Genomic DNA, 15,766 nt, shown 5'->3' on the forward strand with positions numbered 1-15,766 from the left:
CACTCACACACTCACTCGGGAACCGGGTCACTCACTCACTCAGGAACCGGGTCACTCACTCACTCAGGAACCGCGTCTTCCACTCACTCACTCACTCAGGAACCGGGTCACTCACTCACTCGGGAACCGGGTCACTCACTCACTCACTCAGGAACCACGTCACTCACTCACTCGGGAACCGGGTCACTCACTCACTCGGGAACCGGGTCACTCACTCACTCGGGAACCGGGTCACTCACTCACTCGGGAACCGGGTCACTCACTCACTCGGGAACCGGGTCACTCACTCACTCGGGAACCGGGTCACCCACCCACTCAGGAACCGGGTCACTCACTCACTCGGGAACCACGTCTTCCACTCACTCACTCACTCAGGAACTGGGTCACTCACTCACTCGGGAACCACGTCTTCCACTCACTCACTCACTCAGGAACCGGGTCACTCACTCACTCGGGAACCACGTCTTCCACTCACTCACTCACTCAGGAACTGGGTCACTCACTCACTCGGGAACTGGGTCACTCACTCACTCGGGAACCGGGTCACCCACTCACTCAGGAACCGGGTCACCCACTCACTCAGGAACCGGGTCACCCACTCACTCAGGAACCACGTCTTCCACTCACTCACTCACTCACTCGGGAACCGGGTCACTCACTCACTCGGGAACCGCGTCTTCCACTCACTCACTCACTCGGGAACCGGGTCACTCACTCACTCGGGAACCGCGTCACTCACTCACTCACTCGGGAACCGGGTCACTCACTCACTCGGGAACCGCGTCTTCCACTCACTCACTCACTCGGGAACCGGGTCACTCACTCACTCGGGAACCGCGTCACTCACTCACTCACTCACTCGGGAACCGGGTCACTCACTCACTCGGGAACCGCGTCTTCCACTCACTCACTCACTCGGGAACCGGGTCACTCACTCACTCGGGAACCACGTCTTCCACTCACTCACTCACTCAGGAACTGGGTCACTCACTCACTCGGGAACCACGTCTTCCACTCACTCACTCACTCAGGAACTGGGTCACTCACTCACTCGGGAACCGGGTCACTCACTCACTCGGGAACCGCGTCTTCCACTCACTCACTCACTCGGGAACCGGGTCACTCACTCACTCGGGAACCGCGTCACTCACTCACTCACTCACTCGGGAACCGGGTCACTCACTCACTCAGGAACCGCGTCACTCACTCACTCGGGAACCGCGTCACTCACTCACACACTCACTCGGGAACCGGGTCACTCACTCACTCAGGAACCGGGTCACTCACTCACTCAGGAACCGCGTCTTCCACTCACTCACTCACTCAGGAACCGGGTCACTCACTCACTCGGGAACCGGGTCACTCACTCACTCGGGAACCACGTCACTCACTCACTCGGGAACCGGGTCACTCACTCACTCGGGAACCGGGTCACTCACTCACTCGGGAACCGGGTCACTCACTCACTCGGGAACCACGTCTTCCACTCACTCACTCACTCAGGAACTGGGTCACTCACTCACTCGGGAACCACGTCTTCCACTCACTCACTCACTCAGGAACCGGGTCACTCACTCACTCGGGAACCACGTCTTCCACTCACTCACTCACTCAGGAACTGGGTCACTCACTCACTCGGGAACCACGTCTTCCACTCACTCACTCACTCAGGAACTGGGTCACTCACTCACTCGGGAACTGGGTCACTCACTCACTCAGGAACCGGGTCACCCACTCACTCAGGAACCGGGTCACCCACTCACTCAGGAACCGGGTCACCCACTCACTCAGGAACCACGTCTTCCACTCACTCACTCACTCGGGAACCGGGTCACTCACTCACTCGGGAACCGCGTCTTCCACTCACTCACTCACTCGGGAACCGGGTCACTCACTCACTCGGGAACCGCGTCACTCACTCACTCACTCACTCGGGAACCGGGTCACTCACTCACTCGGGAACCGCGTCTTCCACTCACTCACTCACTCGGGAACTGCGTCACTCACTCACTCGGGAACCGTGTCTTCCACTCACTCACTCACTCACTCAGGAACCAGGACACACACTCACTCAGGAACCGGGTCACTCACTCACTCGGGAAACGGGTCACTCACTCACTCACTCGGGAACCGGGTCACTCACTCACTCACTTGGGAACCGGGTCACTCACTCACTCGGGAACCGGGTCACTCACTCACTCGGGAACCGGGTCACTCACTCACTCGGGAACCGGGTCACTCACTCACTCGTGAACCGGGTCACTCACTCACTTGGGAACCGGGTCACTCACTCACTCGGGAACCGGGTCACTCACTCACTCGGGAACCGGGTCACTCACTCACTCGGGAACCGGGTCACTCACTCACTCACTCGGGAACCGGGTCACTCACTCACTCACTCGGGAACCGGGTCACTCACTCACTCGGGAACCGGGTCACTCACTCACTCACTCGGGAACCGGGTCACTCACTCACTCACTCGGGAACCGGGTCACTCACTCGGGAACCGGGTCACTCACTCACTCGGGAACCGGGTCACTCACTCACTCACTCGAGAACCGGGTCACTCACTCACTCACTCGAGAACCGGGTCACTCACTCACTCGGGAACCGGGTCACTCACTCACTTGGGAACTGCGTCTTCCACCACATGGATTTGCCACATTTGCTTTGCTACTCTACAAACTGGCTGATCCAATCGATAGTTAAAATATTTTAAAATTATATTCAAATGATTAAAATTGTGCATTCTAAGCGTGCATCAGAATGTGTCGAGGATTAAGAGGAATTTCTTCACTCAGTGGGTGGTGGGAGTGTGGAATAAGCTGCCAGGTGAAGTGGTGGATGTGGGTTCGATTGCAACAAAGAGAAATTTGAAGAAGTACTTGGAAGGGAGGTGTATGGAGGTGTTGGCCGGGCGAGGATCGATAGGACTAGGCAGATTAATAATTTGTCACAGACTAGGTGGGAAGAAGGCCTGATAGACGGGGTAACAGGATCTTCCCTCAGGCTGAGAGACACCACCAATGTCTTGGATAGGTACATGGACAGGAAAGGAATGGAGGGTTATTGGCTGAGTGCAGGTCAGTGGGACTAGGTGAGAGTAAGCGTTCGGCACGGACTAGAAGGGCCGAGATGGCCTGTTTCCGTGCTGTAATTGTTATATGGTTATATGGTCTTGTCACTCGGACAGCGGGCTACTTGCTGTTTACCCATGCATGCATTACACATTTTGAATTAATTTTATTTACTTATTTGTGGTAATATTTTGACTTGTGTGCTGTGTGGATGGGTGTACAGAGGAACATTGTTTCAATTAGTTTTATATATGTACAGTCAGACAACACTACATTTGGATCTCACCTTTCTGAGCTATGGCCCTATCACTCTCTGACTAATGTTGCTGCATACCTGGTTTTATTTTTGACCGGCCAGTCATCCAGACACTTGATATAAGTCAACTCACTCCCAGGCGAGATTTTTGTGGCTGATGGATTGCTTGCACAGAATGTATACCTGAAAATAAAAACAGCTTAAAGTTAACATGAGGGGCTTGAACATCTCTCTCGCCCGCCCTTTGCCAGTGAACAGAAAAGGAATGGTTCCACTGGCAGTGTCTGGGCTTTTGCCCATCCGTATTTTGTAGAATGTACAACAGTGCAGAAATTTGGTTTTGCAAAGTGCTAGGAATATTTTATTTTACTTTGATAATAAGTTTACTTCAAATTTGCAAAGATCGAAGTAAGTTTATTATCAAAGTGTGCACGTCACCATACACCACCCTGAGATTCATGTTCTTGCAGACATTCACAGTAGAACAAAGAAATACAACAGAATCAATGAAAAAGTGCAAAGATTGACAAGGAACCAATGTGCAAAAATGACAACTGTGCAAGTACAAAAAAAGAAACAAATAATAACTAATAAGTAAATACTGAGAACAAGTTGTCGAGTACTTGAACATGAGTTTGTAGATTGTGGGATCAGTTCAGAATTGTGGGGAGTGAGGTTATCCTCTCTGGTTCAGGACCTTGATGGCTGCGGGGCCATAACTCTTCCTGAGCCTGGTGGTGTGGGTCCCGAGGCTCCTGTCCCTTCACCCCGATGTCCGCACTCACCAGAGAGCCTGGCCCGAATGGTGGGCTGCTTGATAATGGATACTGCTTTCTTGCAGCAGTGCTCTTTGTAAATGCGCCCAATAGTGGGGAGGGCTTTTGCTGTGCTGGACTGGGCTTGCAAAGGGAATGGTATGAGAGGGGCAGGGGAGGGAGGGTCAGATTTCCTAAATGTTCACCGATATCTGTGAATGCCAGCAACATTTGGATGTGTCCTTCAAAGGCTGACAAAATGAGAAGAAAAGCAAACCAGGGTATGAGAGAGCAGTGAGGAACGTGATGGACCAGAGGAATCTGGGAATACTGATCCATTCAAAGAGGCATCACGGGTAGATAGGGTCGTAAAGAAAGCTTTTGGCACATTGGCCTACATAGATGAAAGTATGAGTACTGGAGTTGGGAAGGTATGTTGAAATTGTACAACTGAGGAACTCAACAGGCCAGATAGCACCTATGGAAAAAGATAAAATTGACATCTCAGCCCAAGTCGTCCACTGTATTCCTCTCCACAGATGCTGCCTGACCTGCTCAGTTCCTCCAGCATTGTGTGTGTCGCTTGGATTTCCAGCCTCTGCAGATTTCCTCCTGTTTAAGAGCTCCCCAATCCTTGTACGGCTCCACATATAGATTAGCACCGCAGTCTTCCAGAGGACCAATTTTGTCACTTGCAATCCTTTTGTTCTTAATATATCTGCCGAAGCACTTGGTGTTCTCCTTCACCTTGTCCGTCAGAGCAACTTCATGCCTTCTTTTAGCCCCCCTGATTTCCTTCAAGTGTTCTCTTGCATTTCTTATACTCCACAAGCACCTCATTTGTCCCTGCCTGCCTACACCTGCTATGTGCCTCCTTTTCCTTAACCAGGGCCTCAAACTCTCTCAAAAACCAAGGTTCCCTTAACATGTTATCCTTGCCTTTTACTCTGACGGGCACAGAAAAACACAACTCTCAAAGTTCCATTTTTGAAGGCCTCCCACTTACCAAGTACTCCTTTGGCAGGCAACAACCTGGCCCAACCCCTGTCGGGATGAGGCCACTCTCAGGTTAGAGGGTCAACACCTTGTATTCTATCTGGGTAGCCTCCAAACGATGACATGAAGATCGATTTCTCGAAGTTCTGGTAAGGAGTCCCCCTCCCCAACCACTTCACCATTCTCCTCTCTCACCTTATCTCCTTACTTGCCCATCGCCTCCCTCTGGTGTTCCTCCCCCTTTTCTTTCTTCCATGGCCTTCCCTCCTCTCCCATCAGATTCCCCCTTCTCCAGCCCTGTATCCTTTTCATCAATCAACTTCCCAGCTCTTTACTTCAGCCATCATTTCTGGCTGAGACCCTTCATCAGGACTAGAAAGGAAGGGAGCAGAAGACAGAAGATGAGGAGACAGGAAGGGGTACAAGCTGGCAGGTGAAAGGTGAGACCAGGTGAGGGGGAAGGTGGGTGAGTGATGGGTGAGACCAGATGGGTGGGTGGGGGGAGGGAGGAGAAGTAAGAGCTGGAAGGTGATACGTGGAAGAGCTAGAGAGCTGGAGAAGGAATCGGATAGGAGAGGGCAATAGACCATAAGAAAAAGGGAAGGAGGAGGGACACCAGAGAGATAATGGGCAGGTGGGGAAAAGAGGAAGGTTAAGAGTGGGGAGTGGAAAATGTAGGAGGCAGAGGTAGAGAATTTACTAGAAGTTGGAAAAATCAAAGCTCATAAAACAATAGACCATAAAACATAAGGAGCATAACTAGGCCATTCAGCCCAACAAGTCAGGTTCGCCACTCCATCATGGCCGATTTCATTATTCCTCACAATCCCATTTTCCTGCCTTCTTCCTGTAACCTTTGACACCCTGAACCTATCAATGTTTAAATATACTCAATGACTTGGCTTCCAAATCTAGCCGTGGCAATGAAGTCTTCAGATTCAGCACACTCAGGCTAAAAAAATTCCTTTTCATCTCTGTTCTGAATGTACGTCCTTCTATTCGGACACGGTGTCCTCTGGACCTAGACTCACCCACTACAGGAAACTGTAATGAGTCTGTGCAGGGCACCAGAGAGCATTGGGTGCTGAGCTTTTCAGAGCACCCAAATTGGTTAATAGTTGTTTAAGGACAGTCATTAACCATTTAGAGTTGCTTGTGCCTATCCCGAGCAACTCGCTGTTTGTAATGAGGTCTCCTGATGCCTTCTGTTTCCTGTAAGCTTGTTAATTTTGATAGGCTCAAGGACTCCATCTTATTTACATTATTTAACCAGATGCCTGATTAGCACTAACTGCAGAGTCTGGTTTTGAGAACGTTACCTCTCTCCCTACTCATTGTGAAGGGGGTGTCACGGCCATGTAGCAGTTAGCACTATGCTACCTGCGCCAGTGTCCCGATGCCCGAGGAAGATCATACTCACTTCTTCTGCGTTTCCCCAGACTTCACTCGTATCTTCCTTATCTCCAGCTCATTCAGATCTGTGTCCCCATCAGAGGCCGACCCGTACCACAAATTTTTAAAATTTGTCCAAAACGACCACGACGAGGTGGATTTGTCCCAGCTCAGTTTAATCCTCAGCAAGTCCCCGATCTCCTCCTCCAGGTAGACAAGAAAAGAATGTGTCCTGTTTGCACTAATCTGCTCAGGCCTGAAAGAAAACATTAATCTCAAACTGAGAACAGAACACCGAACAGGTTGATTTCAATATTTAACAGATATTTGGGCAACTACATGGCTGGCAGGGGTATAGAGGACAATGGTCCAGCTGACGGTCAATGGGATGAGGCAGAATAAGAGAGCACACAATGAATGGGCTGAAGGGCCTGTTTCTGTGCTGCAAAGCTTTATAACCATATGAATACCGGCCCTTCAGCCTACAATCTTGTGCCAACCTACTCCAAGATCATTCTAATCCTTCCCTCCCACCCAATCCCCCATTATCTTTCAGCCATGAGCCAATCTGAGTGTTTCTTAAATACTCCAAACATATCTCCCTGTCCCACCACTGCTGGCAGTGTATTCCACATACGCTGTGTAAGAAAACTTCTGCCATCCCATCCAATCGCCATCTGCGTGCTTACGTGCTCTTGTATCTCCATGTAGGTGCTTAAGCATTTTAATAAAGGTTTATTACTTTCTAATTTCATCAGGTTTACCTGATGCCCACATTTACCACGACTATTAATCCTTTAAGGACTTGAGGGAAGATTTAATTGCATTTGAGGGATATAGACAGGGTAAATGCAAGTCCAGGAGATGGGGTGTTTTGTTGAAGTTGTACGAGACTTGATGAAGCCAAATTTGGAGTATTGGGTGGAGCTTAGGTCACCTACCTCCAGGAAAGATGTAAATCAGGTTGAAAGAGTACAGAGACAACTAACAAGGATGTCGCTGGGACTGGAGGACCCGAGTTATATAGAAATATTGGATAGGTTATGACTGTATCCCTTTTATCCTCAGAATACAGAAGATAAAGCGGAGATTTTATAGAGGTATATAAAGTCATGAGGGGTTCAGAGAGGGTAAATGCTCGCAGGCTTTCCCCACTGAGGTTGTGTGAGACTACAACCAGATGTCATGCGTTAAGGGTGAAAGATAAAAAGTTTAAGGGGAACACAAGGGTAAACATCTTCACTCAGAAGGTCGTGAGAGAGTGGAACGAGCTGCCAGCACAAGTGGTTCATGCGAGCTCGATTTCAATGTTTTAGGGAAGCTTGAATAGGTACATGGATGGTAGAGTACGGAGGGCTATGGTCCCGATGCAGGTCGATAGAGTCGGCAGTTTAAATGGTTTGCATGGACTAAATGGGCCTGTTTCTGTACTGTACTTCTCTATGGCTGTTTTCCACTGAGGTTGGGTGAGACCAGATCTAGAGGTCATAGGTTAAGGGTGAAAGGTGAAATGTTTAAGGGGAACATGAGGGCAAATTTCTTCATTCAGAGGGTGGTAAGAGTGTGGAACGAGCTGCCAGCAGAAGCAGTGGGTTCAAGTTCGATTTCAACATTTAAGTGAATGGGGGTTTGATTTGAATATTTATGGTCAAGGTGCAGGCAGATGGGACTAGACAGAACAATTGTTTGACACAAACTAAATGGGCCGAGGGGCCTGATTCTCAGCTGTAGGAGTGCAACCACTCAAGTAGAGTAGATTCCAAGATGGTGCTGGCGACACTTGGCAACGTATTGTGGACGGCCCAAGCCCTCCAGGTATGATTCTGAGCTACTGTCATTGGAAAGTGCAGCCTGTGACTCCCCTTTATGTAACAGTTGTCCACCTGGTTGTGTGCACTTTTCCATCGATTCTATCACGGTTTCTTTGTAGTTACTGTGAATGCCCACAGTAAAATAATCTCGGGGTAGTGTATGGTGACATATACATAGTTTGAAAATAAACTTACTTTGAACTTTCTGTTCTCCTAAAGGTCCAGTGTGCTCGATGACAATGGAGAATTTCAATTTGGACAAGTACATGGGCGGGAGGGGCACGGAGGGCTATGGTCCAGGTGCAGGTTGATGGGACTAGGCAGATTACTAGTTTGGCATGGACTAGATGGGCCAAAGGGCCTGGTTCTGTGTTGTACAGGTCTAAACACATCCCTGCACCTCCCAGTCAGGTTTCAAACACACCACCTTACTCTACGTACATTTCAATGCTGGTAACCCTGCTGTCGAGAGCAGTGCCGTAGAAGTTGACATTCAGTTTGGGGTTGGAGTCCTCTATTGCCTTTGTGCTGAATAAGTGCAACTTTAGCTGATAGTGGAACACTGAAAAAGACAAAAAGCAGAGAATGATGTTAATCCCTGAGCAAGCTTCAAGGTTCCTACACAATTCAGCTGTGGACAGATGGTGGGAACAGTTCAGTGCTGTGTTGAGTGAATTCTGGATAACCCTTCATCAGGACTGGAGGGGGAACTGAAGGGTCAAGAAGCCCAGGTGAGGGGTCTCAGCCTGAGAGAGCAACAGTTTGTTTCCCTCCACAGATGCTAACCTGATCTGTTGAGTCCCTCCAGCATTTTCTTTGTTGCTCTGGATTCCCAGCAACTGCAGTCTAAGCACGAGACCCCCCAGATGCTGGAAATTCAAAGCAACACAGACAGAGTGCGGGAGGAGCTCGGCAGGTCCATGGAAATGAATAAACAGTTGACATTTCAGGCCAAGACCATTCCTCAGGGCTGGAAAGGAAGAGGGAAGTTGCCAGAATAAGGTGGGGGTGGGAAGGGAAGGAGAATAGCAGGAAGGGAAGCCTTATGGGTGGGGGGGGGGGGTCAGGAAATGGAGTAAGAGGCTGACAGGTGATAGGTGGAAGAGGTAAAGGGCTGGAGAAGAAGGAATCTGATAGGAGAGGAGAGTGGACCATGGGAGAAAGGGGTGGAGGAGGGGTATCGGGGAAGGTGATAGGCAGGTGAGGAAAAGAGGCCAGAGTTGGGAAATGAAGAAGAGGGAAGGGGGAGAGGGACCGATGCGCCATTAATAACTCTCGGAGACTGGAAGTGAACGATAGGCTTTTATTACAGCAAAAAGGGAGCACGACATGTCGAAGACTGAGGGAGGGGCAGTGCCCCAATCACCTTTATACAGGGGTCTGTGGGAGGAGCTACAGGAGCAGTCAGCAGAGGGGCGTGTCCAGACAGGTATACATAGTTTACCACAGGGACAATTACCACAAGTTGGAGAAATTGTTGTACATAATCTGCAGAATCTTGAGTTTATAACGTAACAGTGGTTGTTTCCCTTACCACAGAAGGAACAGCTTAGGAGAATTAATGGCGCCTAACGGCGACTCCTTTGCTTGCATCTTCAGAAATAGTTCTCGTTCCATCTTTAGTATCTCCACCTTTCCCTTTCAGGGTTCTCTTGAAGACCCTGACCTGGAGTCACAAGCTGACTACGGTTCTTCGAGGGAATGGGACCCACTGTCAGGGTTTCATGACTGGCCGTTACTCAGCACGCCAAGTGGTCAGAAGGGCCAAAATCTCAGGGCACTGGAGACTGGCAGGTCAAAGGTCGGTGTCCGGGCAGGAGATCGGTGTGTTGTGGGAGATGGAAGATCTAAGGCTGTGTGACTAGAGATCCGAGATCTTTGGGCACAGAGCTCAGTAAAAGCGACGCAATGGACTTTTAACATCGTAAGCCAGCGAGTTGTCTACTATGTCTCCCCTCTCGCTGTGAAACAGACACCCCTTTCTCCCTTATTAGGGAGGGAGAGAGCCTGTGGTATGTTGAATACTGGGTGAACAAGCAGACTTTGGAGGACTGCAAGTCTGTGTCTTTGCTCACGCTTGAGTGCTCGGTGATGGGTGCCGATGCTTTTTTTGCTGGTGGGGAGAGGGGGGAATCATTGCTCGCTGACGCTATGCACAGGAGGGAGTGGAGCTGGGGGAAGGGAAACTCTGGGGTTCTAACATTTAACTGTCATTCATTCTCCTCTGATTTTTGTGAATGGTTGCGAAGGAAAAGCATTTCAGGATGTATATTGTACATTTCTCTGTCATTAAATGTACCTTTGAAACAAAGAACCCCACCTTCTCGGTTAACAGGTGCAGGAGGTTGACAGAATCAGTGGAGTGTCAGGTTTCCCTTCATCTCTCCATTTATTTTACAATGTGGAACGCAGTGAGTAAAGGACAATTTGAGAGGGATTTCTTCAGTAACTGTGTACACATTAAAAACAAGGCAACCTGGACCCACAACACCCCATCAGACAAGGCAGCAGAGCAGCGTCCCTACATTTGGAGCTGCGTCGGGCTCTCCACTCCCAGTCCAACCACCTTCTACAGTATAGAGCATTACGGACATCACACCACATCAGATCACAAGACCCTACACAGAACAGTAAAAACCACAGGGGATCACCAGGTCCCCCTTCCCTGCCCCCCATTAGTGATATTTACCGGGAGCATTTTATACCAATGCCCCAAAGCATTGCTGACAATCCCCACCATCACCCATCCCACAATCTCTCTGACCCACTGCCGTCAGGGAGGAGGTACAGGAGCATCAGGACTAGGACTGACAGACTGGGTAACAGCTTCTTCCCTCAGGCTGTGAGACTAACGAACACCCTGTCAGCAGTGAGGTCACGTCACCAGGACAGCGAACTGTTAGCTGTTTACCCGTGCTGAGCAATACATGCACTCTGAATTAACTTATTTGTGCAATATTTTGGTTTACGTCTGTGAACCAGAGTGGATAACTTCACTCACCCCAACACTGAACTGATTCCACACATCAGGCTCCTGAACCAGTGTGGATAACTTCACTCACCTCAACACTGAACTGATTCCACACATCAGGCTCCTGAACCAGAGTGGATAACTTCACTCACCCCAACACTGAACTGATTCCACACATCAGGCTCCTGAACCAGAGGGGATAACTTCACTCACCCCAACACTGAACTGATTCCACACATCAGGCTCCTGAACCAGAGTGGATAACTTCACTCACCCCAACACTGAACTGATTCCACACATCAGGCTCCTGAACCAGTGTGGATAACTTCACTCACTCCATCACTGAACTGATTCCACACATCAGGCTCCTGAACCAGTGTGGATAACTTCACTCACCCCATCACTGAACTGATTCCACACATCAGGCTCCTGAACCAGAGGGGATAACTTCACTCACTCCAACACTGAACTGATTCCACACATCAGGCTCCTGAACCAGAGGGGATAACTTCACTCACCACAACACTGAACTGATTCCACACATCAGGCTCCTGAACCAGAGGGGATAACTTCACTCACCCCAACACTGAACTGATTCCACACATCAGGCTCCTGAACCAGAGGGGATAACTTCACTCACCCCAACACTGAACTGATTCCACACATCAGGCTCCTGAACCAGAGTGGATAACTTCACTCACCTCAACACTGAACTGATTCCACACATCAGGCTCCTGAACCAGAGGGGATAACTTCACTCACCCCAACACTGAACTGATTCCACAACCCATGAACATACTTAAGAAAATGAATCTCGGGGTAGAATATGTACTTCGACAATAAATTTACTCTGAACTTTATGGGGCCCACGGTTATGCCAGACTGTTTATTTCTCACAAGTTTATTTCTCACACGTACATTGAAACATACAGTGAATGCACTGTTTGCATTAACAGCCAACACAACCAAGAATGTGCTGGGGGCAGCCCACAAACATCACCACACATTCTGGCACCCAAATTCTCAGCAGAACAACACAGAGGACAGCAAGCAGCAACCAGCAGCACGACAACTCCTCCAATCACGTACACAGTCTCGAACCCCGAGACCCCTCGGCCTCCAGCACACTCAGACACTGGACCTTCGACTTCCCCAGTGTGACTAGCTGAATAACTTACTTTTAAAGGGCATATCTGCCCTCGTCTTCAGGTACATCCTTTTGCTGCGTTTACTTCTGATTTTATTCACATTGTAGCCTAATTTGTTGCAACGGTTCTTCCGGCAGCTGAGGCACATCCCCTTCTCGAAGGTCTTGGTGTCTGGACAGCGATACACCCAGCTCTGCTTATCCTGATTGAGGATGGAGTCGACGAAGAGATGCACGGAGCGCTCATGCTGACAGTAAACCACTTCACCAAAATCTGCCAACGGAAAAAGGAAAGTAACCCATTACCAACAGCTGACACTGTGGCCATTCTCCTCCTGTGGGAGCCACCCAGGTACAGATCTATGCACCTACAAGACAGGAGCAGAATTAGGCCATTCAGCCCATTGAGTCTGCTCCACCATTCCATCATGGCTGGTTTATTGTCCCTCTCAAGCCCATTCTCCTGTCTTCTCCCCGTAACCTTTGACACCCTGACTAATCAAGAACCTATCAACCTTCGCTTTAAATATACCCAATGACTTGGCCTCCACAGCTGTCTATGGCAATGAATTCCACAGATTCACATCCCTTTAGCTAAAGAAATTTCTCTTCTCCTCTGTTCGAAAGGGATCTCCCTTATTCTGAGGCTTTGCTCTCAGCTACTGGACTCCCCCACTATGGGAAACATACTCTCCACATCCACTCTATCTGGCCTTTCAATATTTGATCTGTTTCAATGAGGACTCCCCCCCCCCTGCCCCCCCAACAATTCTTCTAAACTCATCCAATACTGGCCCAGAGCTATCTAACACTTCTCATACAGTAACCCTTTCCTTCCAGGGATCATTCTCGTGAGCCTCCTCTGGACCCTCTCCAATGCCAGCACACCCTTCCTTAGATAAGGGGCCTAAAACTGCTCCCAATACTCTGTGTGGTCTGTCCAATGACTTATAAAGCCTCAGCATTAAATCCTTGCTTTTGTATTCCAGTCCTCTCAAAATGAATGTTAACTTTACATTTGTCTTCCTCACCACTGACTCAACCTCTTCTTCTACAGCTGGAATTTTTAACTAACTGATGACATATTGACATATCTATATTTAATACTATAAGAGATTATAGTTGCCAATTTAAACACCAGCTCAAAACCTATTTATTTAGCCTCGCCTTTAACTAACATCTTTGACTTTTATTTTCAGGTTGATTTTTTTTAAATTTTATTTTCATGTTTGCAATTTATCCCATTGTAAAACATTTTGAACCACATTGTTTGCATGAAAAGTGCTCAATAAATAAAGTATTATTACTAATAACTGGTAAATACAGGAGGGGCCCTGTTCTGTGTAATCTGCGTGTATGCTGCAACTGAACTGCCCCCATACACATAGCCTTTCTAGACGTGCAGCTGGAATTTTCTTTTATATAATGTTAATATAAAGGGCCGAGCAGTTTTCAAACCCTGTAGACATTTTCTGCGCAGAGCAAAGGTTGGGCCACGTGGCTGTCAAATCAATTAGAGGGAACTTTGAGCAGAGGATACAGTAACTACAGAACCCTTACTTCCACTGGCTATGGCGTTAAGGACATTGTGAAGACCACAGCCAGGCTGGAAACTGCCGCCATTTGGATAAACATCAATATGACCAATGGGCCGCTCGATGCCGATGCTGACTCCCAGTGTATTGTAGGCAAAAGTATGAAGCACGTCCACAAAGTCTGCATCATCCGGGCAAAGTCGCCTATCTGGGTCTTCACCTTCAAACATGGGGCCAGCTGGATCCAAGCCTGAAATGAAAAATATACACGTTTACTCAAAGAATTACCTGTGATTTAGTCTGGGGATTGGGTTCAGGACTCACAAGGTAATGTTGCAGCTCTCTAAAATCTCTGTTTAGTTCTGGTTTCCTGATGAAGGATCCCACCCACTCAGCTCATGAACTGTTTGTCCCACTCCCATCAGGGAGGAGGCTACGTAGCATCCACACCACGACCACCAGACTCAGAAACAGTTACTTTCCACAAGCAGTGAAGCTGATCAACACCTCCACCCACTAACCCACCCCTCCACAACCCCGGCCCAAGAGATTCTGCAGATGCTGGAAGAACTCAGCAGGCCAGGCAGCATCTACAGAAAAGAATAAACAGTTGACTTTTTGGATCAAAACTCTTCATCAGGGCTCAGTATACAAGCTATCATATGTATTTGTATTTATCGTGGTTTTTATTATTATTGTGCTCTTTATCTTATTGTGTTTATGCTGCATTGGATCCGGAGTAAAATTATTGTGTTCTCCTTTACATTTATGTATGGAAATGTCATTAAACAATCCTGAATAGGAAGATGGAGATGCTTTAGACAGGATGCAGAGGAGATTCACCAGGAGGCTGCCTGGATTAGAGAGGATGCAGAGGAGATTCACCAGGATGCTGCCTGGATTAGAGAGGGTGCAGAGGAGATTTACCAGGATGCTGCCTGGATTCGAGAGGGTGCAGAGGAGATTTACCAGGATGCTGCCTGGATTAGAGAGGGTGCAGAGGGGATTTACCAGGATGCTGCCTGGATTAGAGAGAGTGCAGAGGGGATTTACCAGGATGCTGTCTGGATTAGAGAGGATGCAGAGGAAATTTACCAGGATGCTGTCTGGATTAGAGAGGGTGCAGAGGAGATTCACCAGGATGCTGCCTGGATTAGAGAGGGTGCAGAGGAGATTTACCAAGACGCTGCCTGGATGAGAGAGGGTGCAGAGGAGATTTACCAGGATGCTGCCTGGATTAGAGAGGGTGCAGAGGAGATTTACCAGGATGCTGCCTGGATTAGAGAGGGTGCAGAGGAGATTTACCAGGATGCTGCCTGGATTAGAGAGGGTGCAGAGGAGATTCACCAGGATGCTGCCTGGATGAGAGAGGGTGCAGAGAAGAGATACCAGGTGCTGCCTGGATTAGAGAGCATGTTTTATGAGACATAGGAGCAAGATTAAGCCATTTGGCCTGTTGAGTCTGCTCTGCCATTCAATCATGGCTGATCTTTTTAAAGGTTGAGTGAGCTAGGACTTTTTTGTGGAGCGGAGGAAGACGAGAGATGACTTGACAGAGGTGTAGAAGATAAGAGGCTTTGATCCAGTGGGCAGCCAGAGACTTTCTCTCAGAGCAGACACTCATTAATAGCAGAGGGCATAACTTTAAGGTGAATTGGAGGAAAGTACTGGGGGAAGTCAGAGGTATTTAAAAAAGAGTGGTGGGTGTATTGATTGCCCTGCTGATGGTGGCAATAGAGGTAGATGCACAAGAGACATTAAAGAGACTCTCAGATAGGCACACAGATGATAGAAAAATGGAGGTTTATGTAGGAGGGAAGGGTTAG

General features: G+C 48.6%; 1 protein-coding gene across 3 annotated transcripts in view; it reads right to left on the bottom strand.

The window, feature by feature from the left end:
* LOC132405037 (putative endothelial lipase) overlaps positions 1 to 15,766 on the bottom strand; it is a 51,858-nt gene that overhangs the window by 19,200 nt on the left and 16,892 nt on the right. For all 3 annotated transcript variants that reach the window (XM_059989742.1, XM_059989744.1, XM_059989743.1), the window contains 5 exons: positions 13,966 to 14,190; positions 12,437 to 12,679; positions 8,729 to 8,849; positions 6,505 to 6,732; positions 3,412 to 3,516 (listed from right to left, as the gene is read on the bottom strand). In XM_059989742.1, the coding sequence (XP_059845725.1) occupies positions 3,412 to 3,516; positions 6,505 to 6,732; positions 8,729 to 8,849; positions 12,437 to 12,679; positions 13,966 to 14,190 (922 nt within the window). The remainder of the gene's footprint in view (positions 1 to 3,411; positions 3,517 to 6,504; positions 6,733 to 8,728; positions 8,850 to 12,436; positions 12,680 to 13,965; positions 14,191 to 15,766) is intronic.

This window comes from Hypanus sabinus, chromosome 14, assembly GCF_030144855.1.
Source record: "Hypanus sabinus isolate sHypSab1 chromosome 14, sHypSab1.hap1, whole genome shotgun sequence".
Classification (NCBI taxonomy): domain Eukaryota; kingdom Metazoa; phylum Chordata; class Chondrichthyes; order Myliobatiformes; family Dasyatidae; genus Hypanus; species Hypanus sabinus.